The following is a 27,019-nucleotide window of genomic DNA, read 5'->3' on the forward strand; positions in this document are numbered from 1 at the left end:
TGTAGAATGAAGTTTTACAAGAGCAAACTTTCTATTCTTTGTGCTTTAGAACAATTCCCAAAACCTGTTTATTATATGCCTATACTGTTTACCCAAATTTTTCTTCTAAATGTAACTTACAGGTAGACAATCTTTATTTTCTTCATACATATTCAAAAGCAGAACTCATCCATTTTCTCCCATATTCCATGGAGGGAAAAATTGAACCAACCAGATGGAGCAAATTGTATGTTTCCTATTTTGGCTTTTCTTTACTAATGTCCACGGAAAATCCATTGTTGTCTACAACTTCCTTCCAACATAATAGTATCAGTATCATTTTCTTCTTCTGAATCTTAATCTGATATCCAACATTGACCTTTTACATTTGAAAAATGCGTATCTCAAAGCTTTGCAGTTTTGTTCCTACAGACACTGCCGAGGGAATTTTCCTTGCTGAAGCCCACAGTCTGAGTGCAGCAGACAGGTGCCCAGGTCCTCCTTCAACTCATGCATGCACTGCCCTCTGGCTTGTCCTCAAAATACTGGGGCCTCATGAGCACCTTTACTGCTCTGGCCTCCACCCACTTCAGAGTGGGATGGCTACAGCCCACTGGACTCACTAATATCCTTTTGAATGATTAGAGAAATTGGATTTTCCCAGTTAAAAACTTCCCATTTCATTGTATGCATACAATCAAAGGCTCTAAGGGGCATGAAAAATTATTAAATGGATTCTATGGTCTGAATCCCCCCACAAAGATATGCCAAATACCTAATTGCCATTACCTCAGAATTTGTCCTTATTTTTAAATAGGGTCTTCAAAATGTGATTTGTCAAGATGAAGCCAAATTGGATCAGGATGTGCCCTAATCCAGTATTATTGGTGTCCTTATTAGAACAGAAAATTGGACCCAGACACAGACCAATGCTGGGTGTAAGACTAAGTGCAGATGCAGGAGGCAGAGACAATGTCTGCACCAACAATCCAGGGAGAAATAAAGGAGTTTGGCAAACACCAGAAGCTTCCTAGAAGAGGCAAGGAAGTATTCTCCCTTAAACAGGGAATGTGATCCTGCTGACATCTTGACTTTTAACTTGCAGAATTGTGAAACAACAAATTTCTTTTACCTTAAGACATCTGGTTTGTGGCTCTGCAATAGCAGCCCTAAGAAATTAAGGCAGTGGAAGTCTAGGTACCCCTCTTTTTCTCTATTATTTCTGTTACTTCTCATTCATATTGAGTTATTTCTTTATTGCCAAGAATCCCAGACTTCCTGTTAGTTGTGGGGTTTCCTGAGGATTTAGGATTGATGTGCCCTCCTTCAGAGAAGCTTTCAAATGGGGGCCTCTTCCACTTTGCTAATGCTGCCATTTTGCAAAATACCAGAATTGGATTGGCTTTCATAAAAGGGGTTTATTTGGTTACACAGCTACAGTCTTAATATTTAGGAATAAACTTCACCAAGACCACAAAAGACCTAAACCCAGAACACTACAAGAAATTGTTAATAGAAGTCACAGAGCACCCAAATAAATTGAAGGACATATCATGTTCATCTATTGGAAGACTAAATATAATTAAGATGTCAATTCAACCTAAATTGATTTATAGATTCAAAGAAATAGAAATTCAAATCCCAACAAGTTACTTTTCAAAAATAGAAAAACCGGTAACCAAATTTGGAAGGGCATGGTGCTCTGAATAACTACAAATATCTTGAAAAAGATGAATGAAGTGGGATGTCTTGCAATACCTGACATTAAAGTATATTAAAAAGCAACAGTGTTGAAAACAGCATGGTACTGGCCTAAAGATAGATATACTGACAAATCAAATTCAACTGAGTGATAATATTAACTTCCCCACTTGAAGAATTACTGATATTCTCAAAAGCATTGTGGAGTTCTGGTTTAGAAGACTGAGCTCTTGATATTGGAGCTTGCCCTTATGAAGTCTGTTACTTCAAAGGAGAGGCTAAGCCTCTTTATAAGTGTGCCTAAGAGTCTCCCCCAGAGAACTTTTGTTCCTCAGATGTGGTCTCTCTCTCTAGGCCAACTCAGCAGGTGAACTCACTGCACTTCCCCCTCGTGGGGCATGACTCCCTGGGGTGTAAACCTTTCTGGCAATGTGAGACATGACTCCTGCTGATGAGCCTGGATGGGGCATCATGGGATTGAGAAAGACTTCTTGACCAAATTCCTACTTGAATAACAGGGGGGAAAGAAAGGTAAAAAAAATAAGGTTACAGTGACTAAGAGATTTCAAATAGTGCCAAGATGGTATCCTGCAAGTAACTCTTAGGCAAGTTCCAGCCAGGTATACCAAATAGCCACAGTATGCCAAGCCCCAACCAGCAATAGTCCCAAAATAGGTAGATTCCTGTCTGAAACCCTATACAGGTTTCACTCACTAAGTTTACTTTTTAGCAACTTAAATCCCCCAGGGGTTTCTATGCCAGATAATACAAAATCACAGATGCAACAGGCTCAAAGAACATCAATCTGATGCATCACCATTCCCCATATTGTTGACACCCCTTTTCCATATGAATAAATTAGGGTGTTCACTGACATCACTAGACATCACTAGACATCCCTGAAGATGGAGAATATGATTAAACAAGAGAGAAAAAAGAAGGGGTAGCAACAGACAAGATAGGATTTAACAATTTGGAATACTGAAACTGTGTTTGTGTGTGTGTGTATGTGGTTGTGTGTGTGTGTGGTTTTGTGTGTGTGTGTATGCTAGGGTATTAGAAGAGCTAGAAGGAGAAAAGGGAAATGTTAGAACTGTAACCCATAATATTTTTTGAAATTGGCTCTATAGCTTCTCACTAAATTGTACTTTGAAAATTACCACAATTTGGAATATACACTATATTTCACAGAAAAAAGTAACTGAAATTGTGGAACTGTAACTCATAACATTCTTTGAAATTTGCTATCTAAATATAAACTGATGTCCAACAACATACATGTGGAAAAAAAGAAAAATATTTGATCCTTTCTAGATCAGGTGAGTCTAGCAGCTGACTGGACACACAAGGGCAAGCCAAGGCAAGATCATTCAAGCCTGCTGATATCAAAAGAACTAACCAATAAGCAAGAGAGTAATACAAATCCTAAAGATTTTAAGACACTGGGAATTGGGGTGGTTTATAACATGGCAATCACTGAGTAATATGCTATCTTCTTTTAAATAGCTAACCACTCTTACTCCAGGAAACTGTATTCCCTCACATTTCTTTATTTTACTTCATAGGAAAAGACAGAGGAAACATTTTATATATAGACAAGTTTAATTTCTCTCTCAAAACTAGAATAAAAGGAGTGATATTTGTGTCTGACACATAGTATGGAGTATAAATATATTTTAAAGGCTTGTATTCTTTAACATCCACTTTTAAAGTAATGGTTATTAGGAATGTTTGGTTTACACTATTCTAACATTCTCAGACACTTCCTGAAACTAAACTTCATTAACTAGTATGTTTCAGAAAGACATGTATAAGTTATACTAGGTCACTTGAAGTTTTCCTGTTTATACACTGAAAGAAACATGTTTATTAAGTATTTTCCAAAATATTCCAGCTATATCTGACTTAAAAACTATGATTTGGACCAGTCACAGATCATAGGAAAAGCTGTCATATATTTCTAGAGTGACAGATTTTAAAAAGCTGCAGAATTGTCTTTGAAGGAATGAGTATAACTGAATGAGATGGAGGAAAGAAAAGGGCAGTTAGAAAGTGGGTTGAGTATAACTGCAGCTGTAATAATGACAAGGAAGATTTGAAAGAAAGGCAGAGTCTGTGGAAGGAAAATGTAAGACAGGAAAACCAACTACTAAGCAGAACGTTTTGAAAATGAAGAGATGGGAGGAAGGGAACCAACTGCTGCACCAGGGCTCACTGTCCTTCAGCTGGGAGAGGAGGTTTCTTTTTGAGGCTGAAGTGCTGGGAAAGGATGGCTGTAATGTAGCCAGTGGTAACAATCTGCCACATCACAGTGTGGAGCCTGCTGATGGTGAGAGTTAATTGTGTCCTGGATATTCTACCACCGAATCGGTTGGGAACCCTGGATGCCAGAATGGATGCAACATAGATGAGAAGTTTAAGAGTCTGTTCTTGGTTCTGCTAGTAGCATCTACATTCCTGATTACACCCTGGCTTGTTTGCACCTCATGGTCATGGTCTGTCCTGGAGACCCATCCATGGAGACTGGGAACTGGAGACTGGAGACTTGAGACTGGCTCATTGCTCATCACAATGCCTCCACTGGCACCTGAAGTCAGAGAACAAAGATAATAAAATGAATCATAAATATATAAAATACATATTTAAAGCAGGATTTCTGATGAATCATATAGAATCAGATCTGTTTGAGATGGAATACTCTGTACATGCTGCATGTTAAAACAATTCTCTTAGTTTATAAGGAACTGCTCACCTGGGATCCAGTGCACCAGGAAGATTAGGAGTTGTGACTCTGACACAATCTTGCTCATCTATCTGATTCACTCATTCAGGCCCCATTTGCAGGGAAAACACATTTATAGTGTCTGAGTAGCCAGCCTAGTCCATAAGGAGCCTATGCAAAGCATGAGAAAGTTGAAAGGGAAACATACTTGTGCAGTGAGATGTAAAGACAATAACAATAGAAAGGATATAAGAATATCATTACCAAGGAAATGTGTTTGTATTATTACAAAAGACACAGAAATCAACTTAATACTATAATTTTCACAAAGATCTTCAAAATTTACTAAATTTAAAATATTTTATTATCTGTTTTCACCCAAACTACTTGCAATAACTTAAAACATAAGATAAAAACATAAGACAAGTGTGATGGTAGCACAAAATTTTAACTACACTGAATGAAGGTGTTTATGAGAAAAGCTGAAAGAGGTGGGCTAGGGACATGAATGACACCTGAGGTAAAGATAGAAGATAAAGACTGGGACTGTTAGCAGAAACTGGAGTGGTCAATGACTGTGACTAAATGTACAAATATAAAACTTCTTACCTGTTGGAGAACAAATGAATGTCAACCGTGCAGGGTGTTGAAATGGGAATGTTATTGGGGAAAAATATAATCAAAGCAAACTGGAGTCTATGGTCAACAGGAACATTGTACTATGCTTCCATTAAAGGTAATGAAGGCAATATACCAAAGCTAAATGCATATGAGTGGTGGATATAAGGGAGGGATATGGGATCCTTGGCAGTGGTGTTGTTGTTTGACCCTACTCTTATAGTGTATGATATTTTATTTTTCTTTTTATTATCTTTTTTTTTATTTTTCATTAAAAATAATCTTTTATTCACAATAATAAATATGTTCATGTGCTGACTGTAGTGATAAATGCACAGCTCTATGATGATACCAAGAAGAACTGATTGCACAATGTGGATAATTATATGGTATGTGAATATAGATTGGTAAATTTGTAAGGAAAAATATAAACAGGGATACAAGTGCTGGAAAAAAACATGGAGAGAGGGATGTGCATATTTACTGTTGGTTAGGAGGCAGATGGTATAGCTTTTTTGGGGGACACTGGGGTGTTTCCACAAGAATCTAAGTATCTGGGTGCCATAAAGCCCTGAAACCTCATTAGGTGGCATTTACTTGGAAGATCTGAGAGCAGGGACATGAACAGACATTTGTATACTGGTGTTTGTGGAGAGAGTATGTATGATTTGCAATGGGCAAAGGTGATCTAACAATACGACTGAGGAACAGAATGGTGAGCTGCTGTGTGTTCATACAATGGAATATTGAGCAACTACAAGAAGGAGTGAAGCTGTGAGACATGTAATGAGGTGAATGGATCCTGTAGAAAGCATTTTGAGAGAAATACACCAGAAACAAATGCAAACACTCTAATGCCTCACCAATATGGGCTAACTGCAATGTGCTAAACTCAGAATTCAACCTTAGAGCACAGCTTATCAGGGGAATGCTTATTGTAACAGTCCCTAGAGTGTAAGCTCTTACAGAAGTCACATCTATTCCCAAATTGTAATGGCTGCCTTCTGATTCCAAGATGCTAATCACTTTGTGTGTAACCTGATCAATCCCTGGAATTCTGGGTATCTGTGTGACACCTGAAACTCAGAACTAGAACTTGGCAGATATGAATGTCAGTATTAGCACACATAGCAACTGTTACAAAACCTGAAAAGGAGTCCAGACTAAAACTAGAGATATGAATGAAGCAGATGTGGTTAGGACTAGGGCAGACTGAACCAAAGGGTAAAGGATAATACTGATTGCATTTTAAAACTTTAAATTCCATGTGAGACCAAGGGAAGATATGATTAATTTGTGCAAGCTCTATATTTCCTAAACAATTTAACTCATACAGCTTGTTGAAATAACATAATTACATGGAACTTTTAATAGGAATTGGGATCTGGTAGGTTTGCATAGGATAGCATGAAATAGTGACACATCCCAAAGTGATTTGAACAGACAATAAAAATATATATGCAGTCTCCCCTGAGGAGCTGGGGAAAAATGCAGAGGTGCTGGGCTTCCTTACCTGGATGGTTGCTGATGTTCTCACAAACATTGAGGACTGGCAGTTTGATGTGCCAAGCCCTCTATCATGGGACTTTCCCTTATGAAGCTCATTACTGCAAAGGAGAGGGTAAACCTGCTTATAATTGTGCCTAAGGGTCTCTCTCTGTGTACCTGTTTGTTACTCACATGTGACCCTCTCTCTCTAGCTAAGCCAAATTGGCAGGAGAAATCACTGCTGTCCCCACTACATGAGATCTGACACCTAGGGGTGAAAATCTCTGCCAATGTGGCATATGACTTTCTGGGATGAATCTTTACCTAACATTGTGGGATTGAGAACATCTTCTTGACCAAAAGGGGAAAGTGAAATGAATCAAAATAAAGTTTCAGTGGCTGAGAGATTCCAAATGAAGTTGAGAGGTCACTCTAGTGGGCATTCTTATGCATTACATAGATAACACTTTTTAGGTTTTAATGCATCAGAAAAGCTAGAAATAAATGCCTGAAACTATCAAAATGCAACCCAGTGGCCTTGACCCTTGAAGATAATTATACGGCAAAGTAGCTTACAAGTGATGAGAGTTTGTTAAAGCCTTGTGAATCACACTCCCTTTACCCAGTTTATGGATGAATGACTAAAAAATGGGTGCAAAAAAAAAAAAAAAACCTAAATGAAAAATAGGGTGAGATGTGGGGGATGATTTGGGAGTTCTGTTTAAATTTTATTTTTTATTCTTATTTATACTTTTTCTGGTACAAGGAAAATGTTCAAAAAATAGATAGGGGTGAAGAATGCACAACTATCTGATGGTACTGTGAATAACTGAGTGTACACTTTGGATGATTGTATGGTATGTGAATGTGTCTCAATAATTTAATTAAAAAACATAATTTAAAAAATTAAAAAATATATAATTTTGCAATACAGTATATGTGTCTGTGAATGGATTATATCAGAATTTAACTTAGCTTTTCTAAAGATGGTGCCAGAAACTATTTGGAATATATTCATATCATTGGATACAATGAAGATATACAACCCTAATTTTATGTCTCTATCACTCTCTTCTGAATTTTAAATATCTATTTGATTTTCTTCTTTGAAATCTCAAAGACACCTCAATATGTACAAACCAGACCCTGATATTTCCCTCACCACAAACACAATCTCCAAAAGTGAGTCACCAGAGACTTACAGTCACTTTGGCTCTGCCCTTTAGGTCCACCAGTTTCTCAATTTACAAATGAAATGATTAGCAGAAATAAGGTGTAACAGCCCTGTTCCAGTTTGCAAATGCTGCCATTATGCAAAATACCAGAAATGGATTGACTTTTATACAAGAGATTTATTAAGTTATAAATTTAGAGTTCTAAGGCCATAAAAGTGCCCAAACCAAAGCATCAACAAGAGGATATCTTCACTATAGAAAGGCCAGTGACATCTGGAACACCTCTGTCAGCCAGGAAGACACATGGCTCATGACTGATAGTCCTTTGTACCTGGATTGCATTTCAAAATTGCTTTCTCCAAAATGTCTCTTGGCTTCTGTCTCTCTTAGGATTTCTCAGCTCTCTGCTTGATTCTCCTGGGGCATTTCTCTCTAAGCATCTGGTAGTCCTCTCTTACCTTCTCCAGAGCAAACCCTGGGCTTCATCTCTTCACTTAGCATTTCCAAATGTCCATCTACATCTCCAAGCATCTGGGTCCGTGTTGGCTCATAGCTTCTCCCAGGGGCAAACATGTCTTAGCTTCCTTCCAAAATGTCTGTCGCAGCTTCTCTGAGCTCCTACTACCCTTGAGCTATCTTAAAGGACTCTAGTCCACTGGATAGTTGGGATCTCACCTAAATGGAAGTGATCTAATCAAAAGGTCATACCTACAGTTGGGTGGGTCACATCTCCACGGAAACAACATAAACAGAACGTTCCACCCTAAACAAAAGCCTAATAAGTCTTCCCATAGAAGGTTGTGTTAAAGAACTTGGCTTTTGTGGGGGGCAGAATAGATTTAAAGCAGCCTAAGATCCACCTCAGCAATGTGGGTAAAATAGTTTCAGTTCCCAGTGTCTCATAGAGCAGGTTTTCAATTTATTCCTAACCCAATCAGCAATTTTATGGAGTCATGCAAGTAAAAATATCAGGAATATTTATAGTTCTAGGACGTTAAGTTAGGAACAAATAAAACAGAACATCTGACTTCTTCAAACATTCATTCTACTGTAAGGGACAGACAATAAACCAAGGGCATTTCTTTCCTACTTCTCTGAGATTCCCCCTGCACTTTGCCTTGTCTTTACTCAGGAAAATTTGGTCAATGTGCATCCAGGTCCATTTCAAGTGTCAAGCCACACCATGAGCAGTGTCAGAGGAAGTGACAAAAAAAAAAAAAAAAAAAAAAAAAAGGCAATTTAACAATTTTACAGAAACCAAATTCTTCCTCTGACATGGTTTCAATGTTTCCTGCAAAGAAGACTTAATGCCCAGAGGAAGTTTCCCTTGATGTGGAGCATCAACAGGCATGCATTTTTCTAATTCTAATTAATAATAAGTTCATTTTTTCCATGGTTTGTCTCCTTAAGAGCCCATTACCTTAGGAGAGGGTCTCCTTACCAGGCTTTCAGGAGTGGTGCAGGGATAAGACAAACATCATCCACGAAGATATTCCTCCTAGGCCAAAGGCCCAGCATACTCTTGGTCCACTGCAAATTTGGTTGATTTTCTTCTGTATTTCCGCCCTTCATGAAGTTACACTTAATATAAATATATTCTTGCTTACTAATAGTTGAAATTTCTGCTTCCTAATTGAAAGTTTTCCTGCTTCAATTGATTATATTCACCTTCCCAAAATTATAACTGTTCAAAAATCCCAGGTAGTCTCAGATGACATGAGGGTAAATCAGGATATGTCATCAGAGTGACTGAGTCGGAGGGGTCTACATAAAATGTGTGGTATGGAAATGACCTATGTGTGAAGAAGTGATAGTTGGACTCATGCATGAATGGAGGGAGTTGGCAAGCAGGGATCAGGGAAAAACACTTCAGGAAGATCACATGCCTTGGGAGAAGATGGGCTTGGATGTTCAAGAAGGACAAAAGAAACATTGTGAGAAGCAGACAAGAGCCTGATCCCAGGAGACCATTAAAGTGTGGATTCAAGTGTGAAGTTTAGATTCAGAGCATGGAGAATCCAGGGAACAATAGCTAAAATTAATTCTTGCTTTTAGCAGACACTTTTTAGGTAATTTCATGTGCATTAAAAATGTGAGGAAGTGTAAAATTTCAAAACCATTGACAATCCTGTGCCAGCTGGATACTAGCTTTCATATTCTCTCTTCTAAAGTTATATGATTTTAAAAAGTAAAATTGTCCAAATTATCCCCTGTGCCAAAGACACCATTGAGGCCCAATCAATCTCTAGTAAATGATTTATAAAACATCTGGCAGTAAGTAGAATTCCAAGAAGGCCCTGAAGAATCCTGCCTGCTAGTACATAACCACTTTCTTCCAGTTGTTTAGACAAACACTAATTAAGATTCTGCTATGAAGGGATTTTTCATCTGTAATGGAATCTGTTAACTTGTAGAAGGGGAGATCATGCATGTGGGGCTGACCAGTTCCCAGGAGCCCTTTCAATCTTGAAGTATTGACCAGAGAGAAAGAACTCAGCAAGGATTATGGATAATTAGGATTTAACATGGCAGAAAGTACCTAATTTTCACTATGGAAGTCAAGCGGGCCATGTGGAAAGGAATGAGGGAAACCTGTAGGAAATGGGAGCTCACAGCCAGCAAGGAAATAGGATGTCAGTCCTACCACCCAAGAGACTGATTCTGCAACACTGTCAGCCTAGAAAGAACACTGAGCTCTGGAGAGACTCTAGCCCCATTGACTCCTTCATTTCTGCCTTTTAAGACCCTGAGCACACAACCCTCCACAGTGTATCATCTCCTAATCTACAATGTTGTGAGCTAATAAACCAATAATTAGTAAATGACAGAAAATTTATTTAAATATATCATTGAGCCACATTATGAAAGGAGATTCATAAATCCAGGTGGAAGAAATTAGCATACCTTTTAACTAGTGGCTGAGTGATGCTGACTCCTATGTCTTCTAGTGCAATCTAGTGTGCTTTATGCATATTTTAATAACAAATGATTTCCTGACACATAACCACTTCCACAGCTGAATATTTTTCTATCAAAATGCAAGTAAGAACAGAATTAGTTTTGAAGATAGTTAGGATTAGTCCCCTCTTCGACTACTTGGCCATGTTTTCTCTCAAATGAAGGAATTTTGGGCAGAGCTGCCTGTAAGAGAGATGACTGAACTAGGGACATCCCAAGCAAATGTGTACCACACTGCTTCCTGCACATTTGCTTAGGAGCCCAGAATGTTTCTGATTCCCAAATGCAGATGTCTCTTGCAATAGGAGACAACATTATTGTTTGTGTTTTTGTCTTGATCTAAGAAATGAAGTGTCCTATTCTTCCATTTCTTTTAGCATTGAAATATCTAACTGTTGAATTTAACATTGGTTAAATTGGCAAAAATAAAAATCTTAATTTTAGATAAAAGTCAACATGGTATCCCATTATAAATTTTCTTGGCCCATGCCACACTACACAATGCCCTTATCTGGAAACATTCAATATAAGTATTCTTTTTGCAGAGATATTATTATGCTGAGTGAGTTTTAAGAGCCAATTCATACACAGGCAGCTTTACAATGCTTCACTGTTCTCAAACAATTTTAAATGGTCTATGGGAATCCCATGACACATTGGAGCTACAGCACCCCCATGAAGGTGCCCAGTTCCTTTTTTGTTTTATTTTTTTTTTGTGAAATATACATACAGAACAGTGTTAACTTTCAAAGTACAATTTAACAACTAGTTAGAGAGCAAACTTCAAAGAATGTTATACGTTACAGTTCCAGAATTTCAGCTATTTCCTTATTGTGAAATGCAACATAGATGCAGAAAGGCGATAACTTCAAAATATGATTTAAGAAGCAGTTTTATAGGTAATTTCAAGGAAAGTTGTGGGTTGCAGTTTCACAATTTCGGTTATTTCCTCATTGTGAAATATAATATATATACAGAAAAGTGATTACTTTCAAAGTACATTTAAACAAGTAATTATAGAGCACATTTCAAAGAATATTATGGGTTACATTTCCACCATTTCAGTTATCTCCCACTAGCTATTCTAATACCCTAGCATCTAAAAAATCTTTATATAAAGATTCAGTATTTGTAATCCTCTGTTAAATCCTATCTTGTCTGTTGCTATCCCTTCCTCTATTTTAATCACCTCTCAAGCTTCAGGGATGTCTAGGTAGTGACCAAACTTCACTCATTCATACTGAAAAGGGGTGACAACATTATGGAGAAGGGGGATGCATCTTGTTGATGTTCTTGAACAGGCTGTTGCCTCTGGTTTTGGGGATTTATCTGTTATAGGAACACTATGGAGGATTTAAGTTTCTGAAAAATAAATTTAGTGAGTGAACATCTGTTCATTTACTCATCTGTTGAAGGAGACTTTGATTGTTTCCATCTCTTGAAAATTGTGAACAATGCCACTATGAACATTGGTGTGCAAATATCTGTTCATGTCACTGCTTTCAGATCTTCTGGGTATATAGCAAGAAATCAAATGGCCAGATTGTAGGTTAACTCAATCCCTAGTTTTCTGAGGAATCACCAAACTGACTTCCAGAGCAGCAGTGCCTTTATACATTCCTACAAGGAGAGAATAAATGTGACAGTTTCTGCACATCCTTTTCAGCATTGTTGTTTCCTGTTTGTTTATTGGCATCTGAATATTCTTATTGGTGTGAGATGATATCTCACAGTGGTTTTAATTTCCATTTCACCAATAGTTATTGTATATGAACATTTTTTCAGGTGCTTTTATTCATTTGTGTTTCTGCCTCAGAAAATGTTTTCCTTACTTTTGCCCATTTTATAAATGGGCTGTTTGTGCTACTGTCATTGAGTTGTAGAATTTCTTTACATAAACCGGCTATCAGTCTCTATCACAAAAATGGTTTCCAAATATTTTCTCCCATTGGTTTGTCTGCCTCTTCACCTATTTGACAAAATCCTTTGAGACTCAGAAGCTTTTAATTTTGTGGAATTTCCATTTATTGAATTTTTATTTCATTTCTTTTGCTTTGGGTGTAGGGTCTAAGAAACTACCTCTTATACTAGGTCTTGAACCTGTTTCCTGACATTATCTTCTAAGAGTTATATGGTACTGTCCCTTATATTGAATTCTTTGATCCATTTTGAGTTAAGTTTTGTTTAGGGTGTGATGTAGGGGCCCTCTTTCTTTCTTTTGGGCAATGATAAGCATTTTCCAGAGCTCCATTTGTGGAAGTGACTGTTCTGTTCTAGTTCAGTGGATTTGGGGTCTTTATCAAAAATATGTTGACCATAGATCTAAATCTATTTCCAAAGTGTCAGTTTGATTCCATTGATGAATATGTCTATCTTTCTGCCTGTACCATGCTGTTTTGACAACTGTGGCTTCATAGCAGGATTTAAAGTGAGGAAGTGAATGTCATTCTACTTGTTCTCCATTTTTAGAATGTTTTTGGCAATTTGAGGCCCCTTTCACTTCCAAATAAATTTAATAACTAGCTTTTACAAGTCTACAATGTAGGTTGTTGGAATTTTGATTAGAATTGCATTGAATATGCAGATCACTTTGTGTAGAATTGACATCTCAATGATCTTTAGCATTCCTATCCATGAACATAGAATAATTTTTAACTCATTTTAGTCCTTTGATATTTCTTTTAGTAAAGCTTTGTAATTTTCTTTGTAGAGGTACTTTCTTCCTTGGTTAACTGTATTCCTAGCTACTTGATATTTTTTTTAGTTGCTATTGGGAATGGATTTTTTTTTCTTGAGTGTCTCTTTAGTTAGGTCATTACCAGGGTATAGAAACATTACTGATGTTTGGGCATTAATCATGTATCCCATCAACTTACTGACTTTGTTTATTAGATCATGTAGCTTTGTCACCAATTTCTCAGTGTTTTCCAAACATATGGTTATGACATCAGCAAATAATGGCCGTTTTACTCCTCCCTTCCAATTTTGATGCCTTTTATTTCTTTGCCTTGTTGATTGCTCTGGCTAGCACTTCTAGCACAATGTTGAATAACAGTGGTGGCAGTGGGCATGCCTGTCTCATTCCAGAACTTAGGGGGAAGGCTTTCAGTCTCTCACCATTTAATACTATGCTGGTTGTGGGTTTTTCACATATACCTTTTATTATATTGAGTTACTTTCCTTCAACTTGTACTATTTGAAGTGATTTAATCAAAAAGACTGCCACATTCTATTTAATTTTTCAGCATTTATGTAGATGATCATTTGATTTTTCCCTTTGGATTTGTTAATGTGTTTTATTAAATTGATTTTCTTATGTTGAACCACCCTTGCCTGCCTGGAATTAACACCACTTGGTCATGCTGTATGATTCTTTTAATGTATCTTTGGATTCAAATTGCAAGTATTTTGTTGAGAATTTTTGCATATATGTTTATTAGTGACATTGGCCTGTAGTTTTCCTTTCTTGTAGTACCTTTATCTGGTTTAGTATTACAGTGATGTTGGCTTCAAAAATGATTTAAGTAGTTTTCCATTTTCTTCAGTTTTTGAAAGAATTTGAGCAGGTGTAATGTCAATTTTTTTAAGACAGTTTGGCAAATCTCCCTGTGAAGCCATCTGTCTCTGGACATTAATTTGTAGGAAGCTTTTTCATGACTGCTTTGATCTCTTTACTTTAGATTGGTTTGTTGAGGTTTTGTATTTCTTCTCTGGTCTGTCTCGGTTGTTCATATCACTCTTGCAAAAAATACATTTCCTGTAAAATGTCTAGTTTTTTTGCACACCTCAAGTGTGAATCTCCTAAGTGGGCCTGGACCTTTCCAAACTTGAAATTGTATTAATTGGTCTGAATAGTAGAGCCTCCAAGTAACTGTCAGAAAAAAAATATGTAGCACATGTCTTGTAGAGGGACAAAATACTTTTAGTTCTCACGGGATCTAGAAATTAGTTTTGAAGGGTCAACATCCTCAAGATCTCATGCATTTGCCAGGATCTAAGAAAACTAGATGACCAGAACATGAAAAATATGAATCACAGCAGAATTGCTGACACAAAGTTCTCCTTAAACTTCAGATTTTGCAACTCTCACCATGTTTATTTAAAGGAATGGATTACATAAATGAAAACGTGTATACCAAAAAGTAAATTTCAAAGATACTATACTTTTAAAAATAAACAAACCAAATTTCTAGAAATTGGATAAGGAATAAGCAAAATAGCAAATTTAATAAATGTAATTGACAGCAGAAGAGAATTTATAGAACAAGATGCCAAAGCAGAACAAATTTTCCAAAATTTAATCTTCAGAAAGAAAAAGATGGAAAACTATACAGACATAGAGGATACAGTGAACGGTACATTGACATAGTCTTAGGAATATTTGAGGAAGAAGAAAGAGGTAATCAGCAGATGCACATTTGAACAGATGATTGAGAATTACTCAGAAATGGTGAAAGTCAGTTATTCACAGGCTCAAGTGCACATCAAACCAAAGGTAAGTTATTTAAAAGTATGCCATACTGAGACATATCTCAGAAAACTGCAGAATATCAATGACATAGAGGAAAACATACAGTCACCTTCAGTCAAATGACACTTTCCTGTGGCATAAAAGTATTTATATTTGGTTTCTCATCATTTTTGTCTAGTGATAAACACCCATCTTCAAGTGACCATTCTGGCTAGTCCTGCCTTGTTGTAACCTGGTTCTAAACCTGCACCTCCACATGGTTTTGGGGATGAGAGCACCCTTAGATTCTCTGACTGGCTCTGCTGCATCATCTTCAAATGGCCCCTCATCATCTCAAGCCATATAATTGTTTGGCAATATGTGTGTCTCCATAGGGCTTAGATGCCCAGAATCTGCACTCACCTTCTCCAAATGGCCTGGCCCTTACCACTCCTGCTTTGCTCAATGTATGTGAAACTTCCAATCCCCAGTATTTGGGGGTAAAGCTTACCTCTCCCCTCTTTGTCACCATAAAAGCAGGAACCCAGGACACACATGTGCCTCTTACTCCCTCCTCCATGGAACTTCATAGGGGCTGAGATTCGGTAAGCCTGGGATATTTCACAACCCTTATTGCCTCTTTCCTCCATGCTCTTTAATTCAATAAATCTGTCCTTTCATGCAGTCTTCCTGGCTTTCTATTGTTTTTTCTACTTCGCCACACCAAGAACATGCAAATAACCAGGGAGCTGACCTGAGAATTTGCTTACTTTAGTCATGTGCTGACATCTCTATGAAACTTGCAGAAAATGTTCCTGACAATATCTATGAGTACATCAGGCATGCAGAAGGTTCTCGTGGTCTGAAAAACAGCCCAGAAGATGTTCACAATCTAATCCTGGAGCCAGTGAATATATTACTATACATGGCAATAGGGTCTTTGAAGATGTTGATAAAAGTAGGGACCTTGAGGTGGCCCCATGTATCCATAAAAGCAAAGAGCCTTTCCCGGAATAGCCAGAGCATGATGTGAGTGCAGAAGAAGGATCAGAGAGGTGATGCTGATGACTGTGAAATGCCCAAAGGGACCAGCAGCCAAGGAATGTAGGGGCCTGTAGGAGCTAGAAAAGGCAAGGACACAGATTCTTCCCTGAATGAGTCCTGCTATCACCTCAATGTTTGGCTAATGACACCACAATAGAGTAATGAACTCCAGAATTATAAAATGACCATTGTCTAATATTTTAGTCACAAAGTTCATGGGAATTTGCTATAGGAACAATAGGAAACTAATACAGATATCTTCATGGCATTTTCCTACAGTGACATCCCACAACAAGGGATCAAAATGACACTGAACCACTAATTGTTTCCTAAGCCCTGAAAATAAGTCAGACATATACAGCCTGGGAGGCAGAAGATGGATAAATCCAGGGCTGAGTGGAGAGGAAGCAGCTCCTGCTACAGAGATTCACTGACCCAAAACTGGAGGGAAGAGGTTTCTACTGTGGGTAGAATGTTATCAAACCTCATTGAATGCAACAGAGAAAACTTTCATGAATGTATGAGTCAACCAGTGTGACAAACATGATTGTGGTGATGAATGCACAATTATATGATGGTACAATGAATAATTTATATTATGGTACTATGAGCAATTTATTGTACACTGTAGATAACTGCATGGTGTCTGAATATATCACAAACTGTATTTTAAAAAGTAAAGTAAATGAACAATGGGGGTGGGGAGAAGGCAATGAGATATTTTGTATGTTCTTTTTATTTTAATTATCATTTTATTTTTCAGAGTAATGAAAATGTTCAGCGTTTGACTGTGATGATGAAAGCACAACTATATGATGATACTCTACTGTGTGTATACTTTGAATGGTTGTATGTTATGTGACTATATCTCAATAAAACTGCAAAAAAATAGACTGCAACAGATTCAGTGACAGTGATTCTGGAGCAGGTTTCGCACTCAACATCAGCAGGATACAGGCTGAACATATGGCAGATTATTACTGTCATAAATATAAAAGCTATCCTTTCATACTGTTTCAGCCTCAAACACAAAACTACCCCCAGGGCTGTAGGTCACTGAGTCTTGAAGTGCCAGTTGCTTCTTCCCAACACAACCCTACATATTTATGCATCCTCCATCTCAGAACTCTCAAATTCTGACTCATTTCTGGGAAGGATTTCAGGGTGAAAATAGTCTTAATTGACTTATCTTCTTCTGAATCCCTTGTTGATAGATATTAAAGAAGAAAATACCAAAAAATCTTTTAATGATGTTTCCAAAGTTTGCATTATAGAAACCTTCATGTAGCATTGATATAATAATTGACCAGACAAATAAAATTCTATATCTACAATCTGGGGAAATGTCCAGTAAATTTTGCACCCTGATGGATTGATTCTAACTTGCTTCTTCTTCCATGTTACTGAGATTCTTCCCATCTTAATTCCTTCTCCTCCAGTCTTTTTTTCTGCTTTGAGATCATCTTCTAATTACAGACCTTCCCAATAATAAACTTTTGATCCTACATTTTCAAAACTTCCCACATGGCTGGTCACCTTCCTCCCTTACTTTTTACTTCCATGGACCCTGTTTTTCCATCAAGCCTCTCTGGTCAATATTACTTGAATATGGTTTCCAACTATAACTTCTTTTTTGATACCTATTTTCATTTATTGTTGCCTGAAAATAATAATTGTGAATGCCTTAGCTACCCATGCTTACTGGTGAATGTTTAAATCATAGGGGATGAGGCTGATTAAATGAAAGGTGTTGGTCTTATGGTGTATGTAAAGTTTTCATATTCCAATGATAGTTACTGTATTTCAATAAATCTCTTTTAAAATGATTGACAATAAAAACTCACTAATATTCATTGTTATCTATATTGTTATAGGTTTTTTGTTCAACTCATCATATTCCTTCATACATGGAATGACACATATACAAGTTTGTTCATTTCAACATCATTTGGTGTATAACAAGACTAAAAAAACTCAAATTTATACCAATAGTTTCAGTTGAAAACTATGCATCATCTATAACTTCAACTTGGGGTTATCAGACTTTAGCCCTGTTCATGGTCCTTGTACTATTTCCAACATTTTGTAAGTTGTAGGTAATAGATATATTCTATCCTATCCAGTGATGATGTAATTGCCTCTTCTTCCCTTAAAGAAAGCACTTTTGTTGCAATTTGCAATTCATATCAACGTTCCTTTATTCCAAATATATCTGTAGTGTTTTGACTTTTCCTGCAAACTACTTATAATGTCTTCCTGGCTCCCTCATATGATATGAGCAAAATAAAATTAACATATTCATTTTACAAGAATCATGATTTTACTTTTTCTTAACAACATCTATAGGAGAACGTTGCAGCATTTTTCTTTAGTAATCTTCCACAAAGAGATTAAAAATATGCCAAGTCCCTTAATTTCCCCTCCTTCTGCAAACCCTGCATGAAATGATTCAGGAGACACACACTTTTGGGCAGACAGAGGAAGTGTGCATGTTCAGGGCTGTGAGGGGAGGAAACAGCTGCTGCAGCAGGACTCACTGACCAACAGACCTGAGGAGGAGGTTTGTGTTGGAGGATGAAACACTGTGGGAGGATGACTGTAATATTGCTGACAGTAATACTCAGCTGCATCCTCAGGCTGGAAACCACTGATTGTGAGAGTGAAATCTGTCCCTGACCCACTGCCACTGAATCGGTTGGGGACCCCAGATGCCTGGGTGGATGCATCATAGATGAGCAGTTTAGGGGACTGTCCTGTTTTCTTCTGGTACCAGGCTAAGTAGTTCTTCTGGTTGGAGCTGTATAAAACACTCTGACTCGACTTGCAGTTGATGGTGGTGGTCTCTCCTGGAGTCACAGCCAGGGAGTCTGGAGACTGGGTCATCACAATGTCCCCACTGGCACCTGTGAAGAAGAATGGACAAGATCATATATTGAATAGAACATATATGTTGCAATATTTATCTTAAAAAGTTGGATTTCTTATTTATCTTAAATAAACAGACCTGTTTTAGATGAAATAGTTTCATCATTCTACATGTGAAAATAATTTTTCCAACTATTTAAAGATGTTGCTCATTTGAACGTCTCACCTGACACCCAGAGCACCAGGAGGATGAGGAGTTGGGAAAGTGACACCATCTTGCTCACCAGTCTGAGGCACTCAGGCACCATCAAAAGGGGAGCCCCATTAATAGTCTGAGCAGCCAGTTTTGTATTCAAGCAGCCTATGCAAAGCATCAGAGACTCTGAAAACAAATATGCCTAAACAGGGAACTGTGAAGACAAAGAAGTGAAGGAGACAAAATTATCACTAACACAGGAAAACGATTATATGCCAACCAAAGGATCAGAATTTCAACTGACCAAAATTTATAACATATTTAGCAAAATACTGAAATGTAGAATATTTTTTAATCAACTGTATTCTTTCAAAGCAAATGTAATCACCTTGCAAACACAGATTATTTGTCTAATTGACTATATGTGTATGTGAGTGCATAATTGCAAGATATAATATCATGAATATAAATGGAATGTATATTCAGTGGTTATATTCATTAGAATCTGCAGAATGTATATCTTTGGATAGAATGAGGACGTATTGCAGAGAATTAGAACTCTGTCTCAGATTCTGTTCTGAATTTTAAATTTATACATGAAGCTCCTATTGGACATCAAAATTCATCTGAATATGTCCAAATCCAGACTTATGATAGCTGATAGAAACAGTAAATGAAAATGTGTCACCAGAGCTTAGCGGTCACCCTAGCCATGGTCCTTTTGATCAGAGAGATTCTCAAATCACAACTCAAGTCATTCCAGACCCCATTGTCAATCACAGACCTGTCAGGTGTCACAGCTCCACCTGGAGGTTATAGGTGAAATAACTTCAGCTCCCAAATTCTGGTAGAAGAGTTCTTCATTCATTCTGTACAAAAACAGAACAAAACACAACAAAAACACAATAATCATATCACTCTTCTGATCACAGTACATTAACTTACAAAGAAATCAAAGAAAACTGCTGACTTTGTAAAGTTCTCCTTTTCTTGGGAGGGACAGATAATAAACATACAAATCACCTCTGCCACCTTTTTGAACCTGAGCCCTCTGAGTTTTCCTCCCTGTGTCGCAAGGGTAAGTGGGGCAATGTGTGCCCTGTAAATTTCATGGATTATCATTCCTCACAATGAAAAGGCTTAGAGAATGAGAGAACAGAACCAATCAGGACAGTTTAACACTTCTACGGGCAACAAAATTCTTCCTCTCTCAAAACTTCAAATTTTGCAGTAGAGAAACATCCTTAAATCTCCAAGAACTTTCCTTGAGGAGCACCTTCCTAAGCATGTATTTTTCCATGTCTATTTAATAAGCCCATTTCTCTATAGTTCATCTTCTTATGAGAGCATTACTTTAAGTGAGGATCCCTTTATCAGGAATTCAGGAGTGGGTTTCAGCACAGACCCACTGCCCCTGGAAAGACTTCCTACTCAATCAAATGTCTGCAGAGTTCCTGGTCCACCAAATACTCGGGTTTACTTGGTAGTAATATATTCTACATTTTTGCCCTCATTAACCTGTGTTTTCCCTTGTCTTCCAGGAAGATATCTTTATTTTTATATACAGTCTCATGTATACCAACTTAAACTTTGAATCTATTCCTTAACATTGATAGTTTCACTGCTTCCATATGGTAGAATCCCCTTTCTAACATTACAAACATTAGAATGTGTCAGATACTAATGAATGACAAGGTGATTAAACACAATATGAAAAAGAGAGTGAATGGTGGGCCTACATATACTGTGAGGTCAGGAGGTTTGATGTGCTGAGCATCTATAATAGGATTTGCCCTTATGAAGCTCATTACTGCAAAGGAGAGGCTAAATTTGCATATAATTTTGCCTAAGATTCTCCCCCTGAATACTTCTTTGTTGCTCTGATGTGCCCCCCACTCTGTCTAACTGAGCCACCTCAGCAGGTGAACTCACTGCCCTCCTGCCTACGTGGGGCCTGACTCCCAGGGCTGTAAATCTCCCTGGCAATGCAGGATATTACTCCCAGGGATGAATCTGGACCTGGCATCATGGAATTGAGACTATATTCTTGACCAAAAAGGGGATGCAAAAAGAAATGAAATAAAATTTCAGTGGCTGAGAGAGTTAGTAGAGTCGAGAGGTCACTCTGGTGGACATTCTTATGCACTATACAGATAACTCCTCTCGGGTTTTAATGTATTGGAATAGCTAGAAGTAAATACCTGAAACCATCAAACTCCAACCCAGAAGTCTGGACTCCTGTAGATGACTGTTTAACAATATAGATTACAAGAGGTTACAGTGTGAAATCCTTGTGAATCACACTCCCTTTATCTAGTGTTATGGATGGATGAATCAAAAAATGGGGACAAAACCTAAATGTAAAATAGGGTTGGATGGAAGGGTGATTTGGGTGTTCTTTTTACTTTTATTTTTACTCTGATTCTGATTCTTTCTGATGTAAGGAAAATGTTCAGGAAGTCATTGTGGTTATGAATGCATAACTATATGATAGTAGTGTGAATAGTTGATTTTACACCATGGATGACTCTATGGTATGTGAATATATTTCAATAAAACTGAATTTAATTTTAAAAAGATGTGGGGTCAGGAATGCCCATTTTGACAAGGAAACATCTGAGCTGATGCCTGAATGCTTGAGTTGGTCATGCAAATTTCAGGGATGAGTAGAGCACATCATCAAATGCAGAAGACCTGGGAGAATACACAGGTTGGTGTGTTCATGGAAGTCAAAGGAAACTGTGTTTGGAGAAATTTAAATGCAAGAACACATGGGTCAGTGGTGGCGATTAATTCATGCATTTACCAAATATTTTATATGACATATTAACAGTACAAGGAAATAGAAATGTGGAAGCCATAAGCATTTCTATGCCAACTGGGAAGTTACTCTTCCATCTCCTCCTTCTTTGAAATCATGTAATGATTTTAAAAATAAAATTGTCCAAATATTACCAATGTCAAAGATACAATTGTGGCAAGTTGCTATCTGGTAAATAATGCAGTAGGATAATATTGGATGCATAGTTCTAAGATGTCCTTGAAATTTTGTGGCCCCTGATGTATATAAACCTCTTCTAGCACTTCAGTTCAACAGCAATTTTTGTTCTGCTGGGAAGGGTTTATTCAGATGTAAGGAATTTAGTCACCTAGGGAAATTATCAGAGATATCTTGAACTAATCACAAAAGTCTTTTATCTGAGTGTAGAATTTGGAAAGAGTGATAAAGATTTGAAACATGAGAAGGTTCAGCAAGGGGAATATTCTCTGGTGCTGAATTTGGAATGCAGAGCACAATAGCAAGGAATGAGTGCAGCCTCTGAGAGCTGACAGAGGGCAAGGAAACAGGGACCTCAAACTTACAATTGCAGTGACCTGATTTTGCCAGACCTATGTGGGACTGGAAGATGACACAAATTTCTGGAAAAGAACATAGCCAAGCTGATACCTTGATTTTTGCCTTGCAAGACACCAAGAAGAGAACCCACCACCTAAGCCAGGACTTCTGATCTGCAGAACTGTGAGAGAATATCCTGCTATTCTGGTAATCTGTTAAGAAGCAATAGAAAAATTACAGGTAAATACAAAGCACAGGTTAAAATGCAAATTCTAAATCCAGGTAGATGAAGTTATCTTACCACCTCACTCATGTCGAAGATGATGCTGAAACATCCACCTCCTCATGTGATGTGAGCTGCCCTTTATCTTCCACAATAATTTCCTAAATGTGTCCATGGCCACATGGTCAGGACTGAATACTTCTCTATGAAAATACAAGTAGTAACAGAATTATATTTGAAGGTAGTCATGGTCTCTGCTTTCCTGTTCTCCACAGTCATGTTCTCTGGCAATTGAAGGAATTCCAGGAAGGGATCTCTCTAAGGGAAGGCAGTGAGCAGGCAGATATTCGAAGCAGACACAATCTTTTCAGCTGTCTGCACATTGGCTTAAGTCCCAGAAAGTTTCAGATGCAGAAATATGAATAAGTCTGTTAACATGGGGCATCCCAGGACTATGAGAATTGTTGGTTTATGAGGAAAAAATGTGACTTTCTTTAATTTTATAGAATTTATAATTCTAAAACATGGTTCAAAAATTTGACACCCCCCCATTGTACAGATAACATAAATCTAATTGTAGATAAAATCCATATAACAACCCATTGTATGTTTTCTTAGCACAACTCACTCTACCCCACACCCTTACCTGTGTAGTACTCAGAACAACTGTTTTACTGTTTCAGATACACCATTAGCTTGAGTGAGTTTGGAAGGGCTGATGACCCTCCCCCAGCTTTAGCATGCCTCAGGGTCCTCCAACCCTTGTATGTGCTCCATGAGACCCTTGTTCCACACTGCACACCCAACACACAAAACAGGTTCTCAGTTAGTGTTTTAGATGTATAAGTGAATGAGATTAGTTAGGAAATTCTTAATTTAAGATGCAATTTTTCAAAACTTGAACTTTATAAATTGACGCATTTGTGGATTAGAAAGTAGAATTTATATTGCACAAACCATAACTATCATTAATCTCAATGGAATTTTACAAATTTATTGTGGTTTCCAAAGAAGATGGGGTGCTGCATTATAACCTTTGCAAAGGAATCTCAGGTGCAATTACTCTTATGAATATTTCAGGAAGCAGGTTTTGTCTTCTATGCTTGAGAACCAGATTAATCATTGACCTTGTATGATCAGACTTGGTGGCAAATATAAAACATTGATTTAATCAATAAAATGTTACTCTGCATATCTAAAATGCATTGTGTTAACAGAAGCCAAGACCTTGTTTTATTTTTATTTATTTATTTATTTTGTACAGGGCATCTTATTGTGCAGTGATTAAATCCATGGAAATTAAAGGCAACATAGTGTCCTGGATTTGATCCTTTAACAGTAAAAAGAAGTTAGTGGAAAGATGCTTAATCTCAAATAATGTCTGGGGTTTATTTAGTATTGATGTACAAATAAAATTTCATCATTTTGACAAATGTACAATGGTTATATCAAATATTAACATTTAGGGAAACCTGAGGAATTGCATGTCGCAATTCTGTAATATCCGTACATATTTCTATAAATCTAAAATTATCCCAAAATACATGTTATTTAAGAAGAACATGGAAAGGTGCATTTGTAAAGCTGTGTGAACACTGGATGGGACAATTTGAGGTCTACCCAAGCTTACAGTGTATAGCATAATCCATCTAAAACTCCAGAATCTATCTCAACTGACATTGAGATATTGCTTTGAATATTCAGCATCAATCTTTGGAAGGGAAAACTGAACATTGGCTGCTAAATATGCTTCTTTAACACCTGATTTTCTTTTGCTCATTTGTCCCTTCATCTCAAACACACCTCCTTTACACAACCCTCTTCAAACCAGGGCATGTGGAACACAGGTGTGTTCAAAGCTTTTCCATGTGGTTCCTGGGAATGAATAACTTTGAGGGAATTAATTTCTAGATATTAGTGCTCTGTTCAAACTCTTTCCTAAAGAGTATCTGACCAAGAACTGTCAAATTGTTTTGCTAAGATCACAGTCTTCCTGCTGCAATCTAATAAAGAAAGCTGGCACTCATCATACTGTGGGTGTTACCTGCAGCATCAAGCAAAGGAAATAAAGATAAGGAAAATTAATTTAGAAGAACTGCCGTTACACCTAAATGCAAACTCATGCTTCAGAGTGACATTTAAATAGGTTTTCAACAGATTCATGTGATAAATTTGTGTTGGGATTACTACTCTTATAAAACATGCTTCCCTGCAGAATGGATGCTAATATTCTTTCACTTATGATTGTTTTGGTCTTCATGTGGTCAGCCTTCATATTATACAGCAAGTGTCCACAAGCCTTTTATACAAGTTTTGCCTTTCTTATCTTCTACTTAAAGTCAAAGAAAAATTGATAATTAATTTTTTTTAGATATTCACTTATAACTTTTAATCTTGTTGCTGCCCAGTGAGGTTTTTCCTTGATTGTGAAAAAAAAAAAAAAAGAAAAAAAACTGCTCCAAAACAAAAATAGTCCCAATTTACATCATGCATTAATGACAGAAACACTGTGTAAGAGAATTTACACCATATTCTACTACTTCCAAGGCAGGCAAAACTATTTTTCATTTAACTAATTTATAAATTGCAATATTTCCTCTGTTTACAGCAAGGTCAGTGTGACATCTTTGTGCATTTTGGTGGATAACTCACTGAGAAAGGCCAAATTGACCAGTGTACAAAGATGTTGGGAGGTACTGATGCATCAGATATTTCACCCATTGACTGCTGAGACTAGAGGAAGTAGCTGTCACATGGGGCCCAGAAAGCAATAAAGTTTATTGCAAGTCTCAGATTTACCCATGTATTAGAGTGAGAGCTGTGTTTACTACAAATATATCTCCTAAACTGAGACCAGTTAGAAACTTGGAGTAAAAAAATAAATAAAAGAACTTCAAAACTATCATGATTTATTTAAAGAAAACTACTAATTTTCCTGCTATATGAGGAAATTGAAAATCTGGGCCAAATACCAAAATGGAAAATACACTCTCCAACACTTTATATAAAGCAGGACTATTTCAGGTAAGTCTGAAGAGATAAGGTCACCCAAAATGTGAATGGGCTCAACTACTGAAAGTTTTACCCATGATCACATAATCAACAAGAATAATCACTGTTTTCCAGATTTACTGCATATCACAATCTGGTGGGAAATGGTTGAAATTGTTCAGCAACATCTGTTCAAACCAGACAGAATTTCCAGAATTAGAGTTGGTAATGCAAATTTTAGCAAATTCTCTATATTTTCTTTTAGACTATCTGCACCAGTCAGTGAATGTGCATTTAGAAACCAACTGTATTAGTTAGGGTTCTCTAGGGAAAAAGAATCAATGAGAGATATCTATTAATATAAGATTTATAAAAGTGTTTCAGGCAACTGTGTGTGTGCATGAGTCCAAATTCCTTAGGGCAGGCAGCAAACTGGTAACTCCATTGAAGTTGTTTGATGAACTCCTCGGGAAGCAAACTAGCATCTTCAATGAACGTGTTCAATGAACTCCTCAGGTAATGAACTGGGAACTTCAATAAACTCCTCAGGAAATGCTTTGTTGGTCTGCCAAAGAAGAAGTGAAGGCCCTCTATCTCTCTTGCTTAAAAGCCTTCAACTGATTTTATTAAATACAGCTGGCTGCATTCTTTCATTCTGGAAGACACACCCTTAATTGATGTCATCATTTACAGCTGCAGCCAATTGACTGATGATTTAACAAACCAGCCTTCTGGTTTATTAAGCAGCCACAAACATACTTACATTAGGATAAAAACTTGAGGATGTGATAGCCTGAGAAGAAAGAACCACTTATACAGCATGGAAAAGATGGCAGTGCCCAAGTGTGGTCTTGGTTTCAGGCACTGCCCAAAGCATTTTACTTGTATTGACTGAATTTTCCTCACAGCAATCTAACAAAACAGAACCAATTATTATATCCAATATATGAGAAAAACTAATGACAGGGCATGTTACTCCACTCCTCAGAGAGAGGAAGGATCAGAACTTTAAGAAAAACTAGATACCTCAGGGACCAAGTTCTTGGGGAAATCTTTACTCATTTGTAGTTCATTAGGTTTAAAAGATAAATAAGCATCTTGCCAGCTTTATATACCAGCTATGCAGGAATGTCTTTCTCAGGCACCTGGGAACCACCTCCTTGAAATGGATTCATTAGGAAGACTGTTTACTTCTCTCCCATCTCTATAGGAGGGTAGGTGCCTTAGATGGATGCCTGGCTCCAAGTTGAAAACCTACTTCTTGTCAGAAGG

The 27,019-nt window shown here is 37.3% G+C and overlaps 1 pseudogene and 1 gene segment (V, D, J or C); both read right to left on the minus strand.

Moving 5' to 3' along the window:
• Nucleotides 1–315: 315 nt before the first annotated feature.
• On the minus strand, nt 316–536 carry LOC119512809 (annotated as a pseudogene).
• Nucleotides 537–18,613: 18,077 nt separating this feature from the next.
• LOC119512262 lies at nt 18,614–19,381 on the minus strand. The segment is given in 2 exon segments: nt 18,614–19,038; nt 19,227–19,381. Coding segments are annotated over 2 exon segments (558 nt in total).
• Between the last annotated feature and the right edge of the window lie 7,638 nt (nt 19,382–27,019).

Source organism: Choloepus didactylus, chromosome 17 (genome assembly GCF_015220235.1).
Source record: "Choloepus didactylus isolate mChoDid1 chromosome 17, mChoDid1.pri, whole genome shotgun sequence".
Lineage (NCBI taxonomy): Eukaryota > Metazoa > Chordata > Mammalia > Pilosa > Megalonychidae > Choloepus > Choloepus didactylus.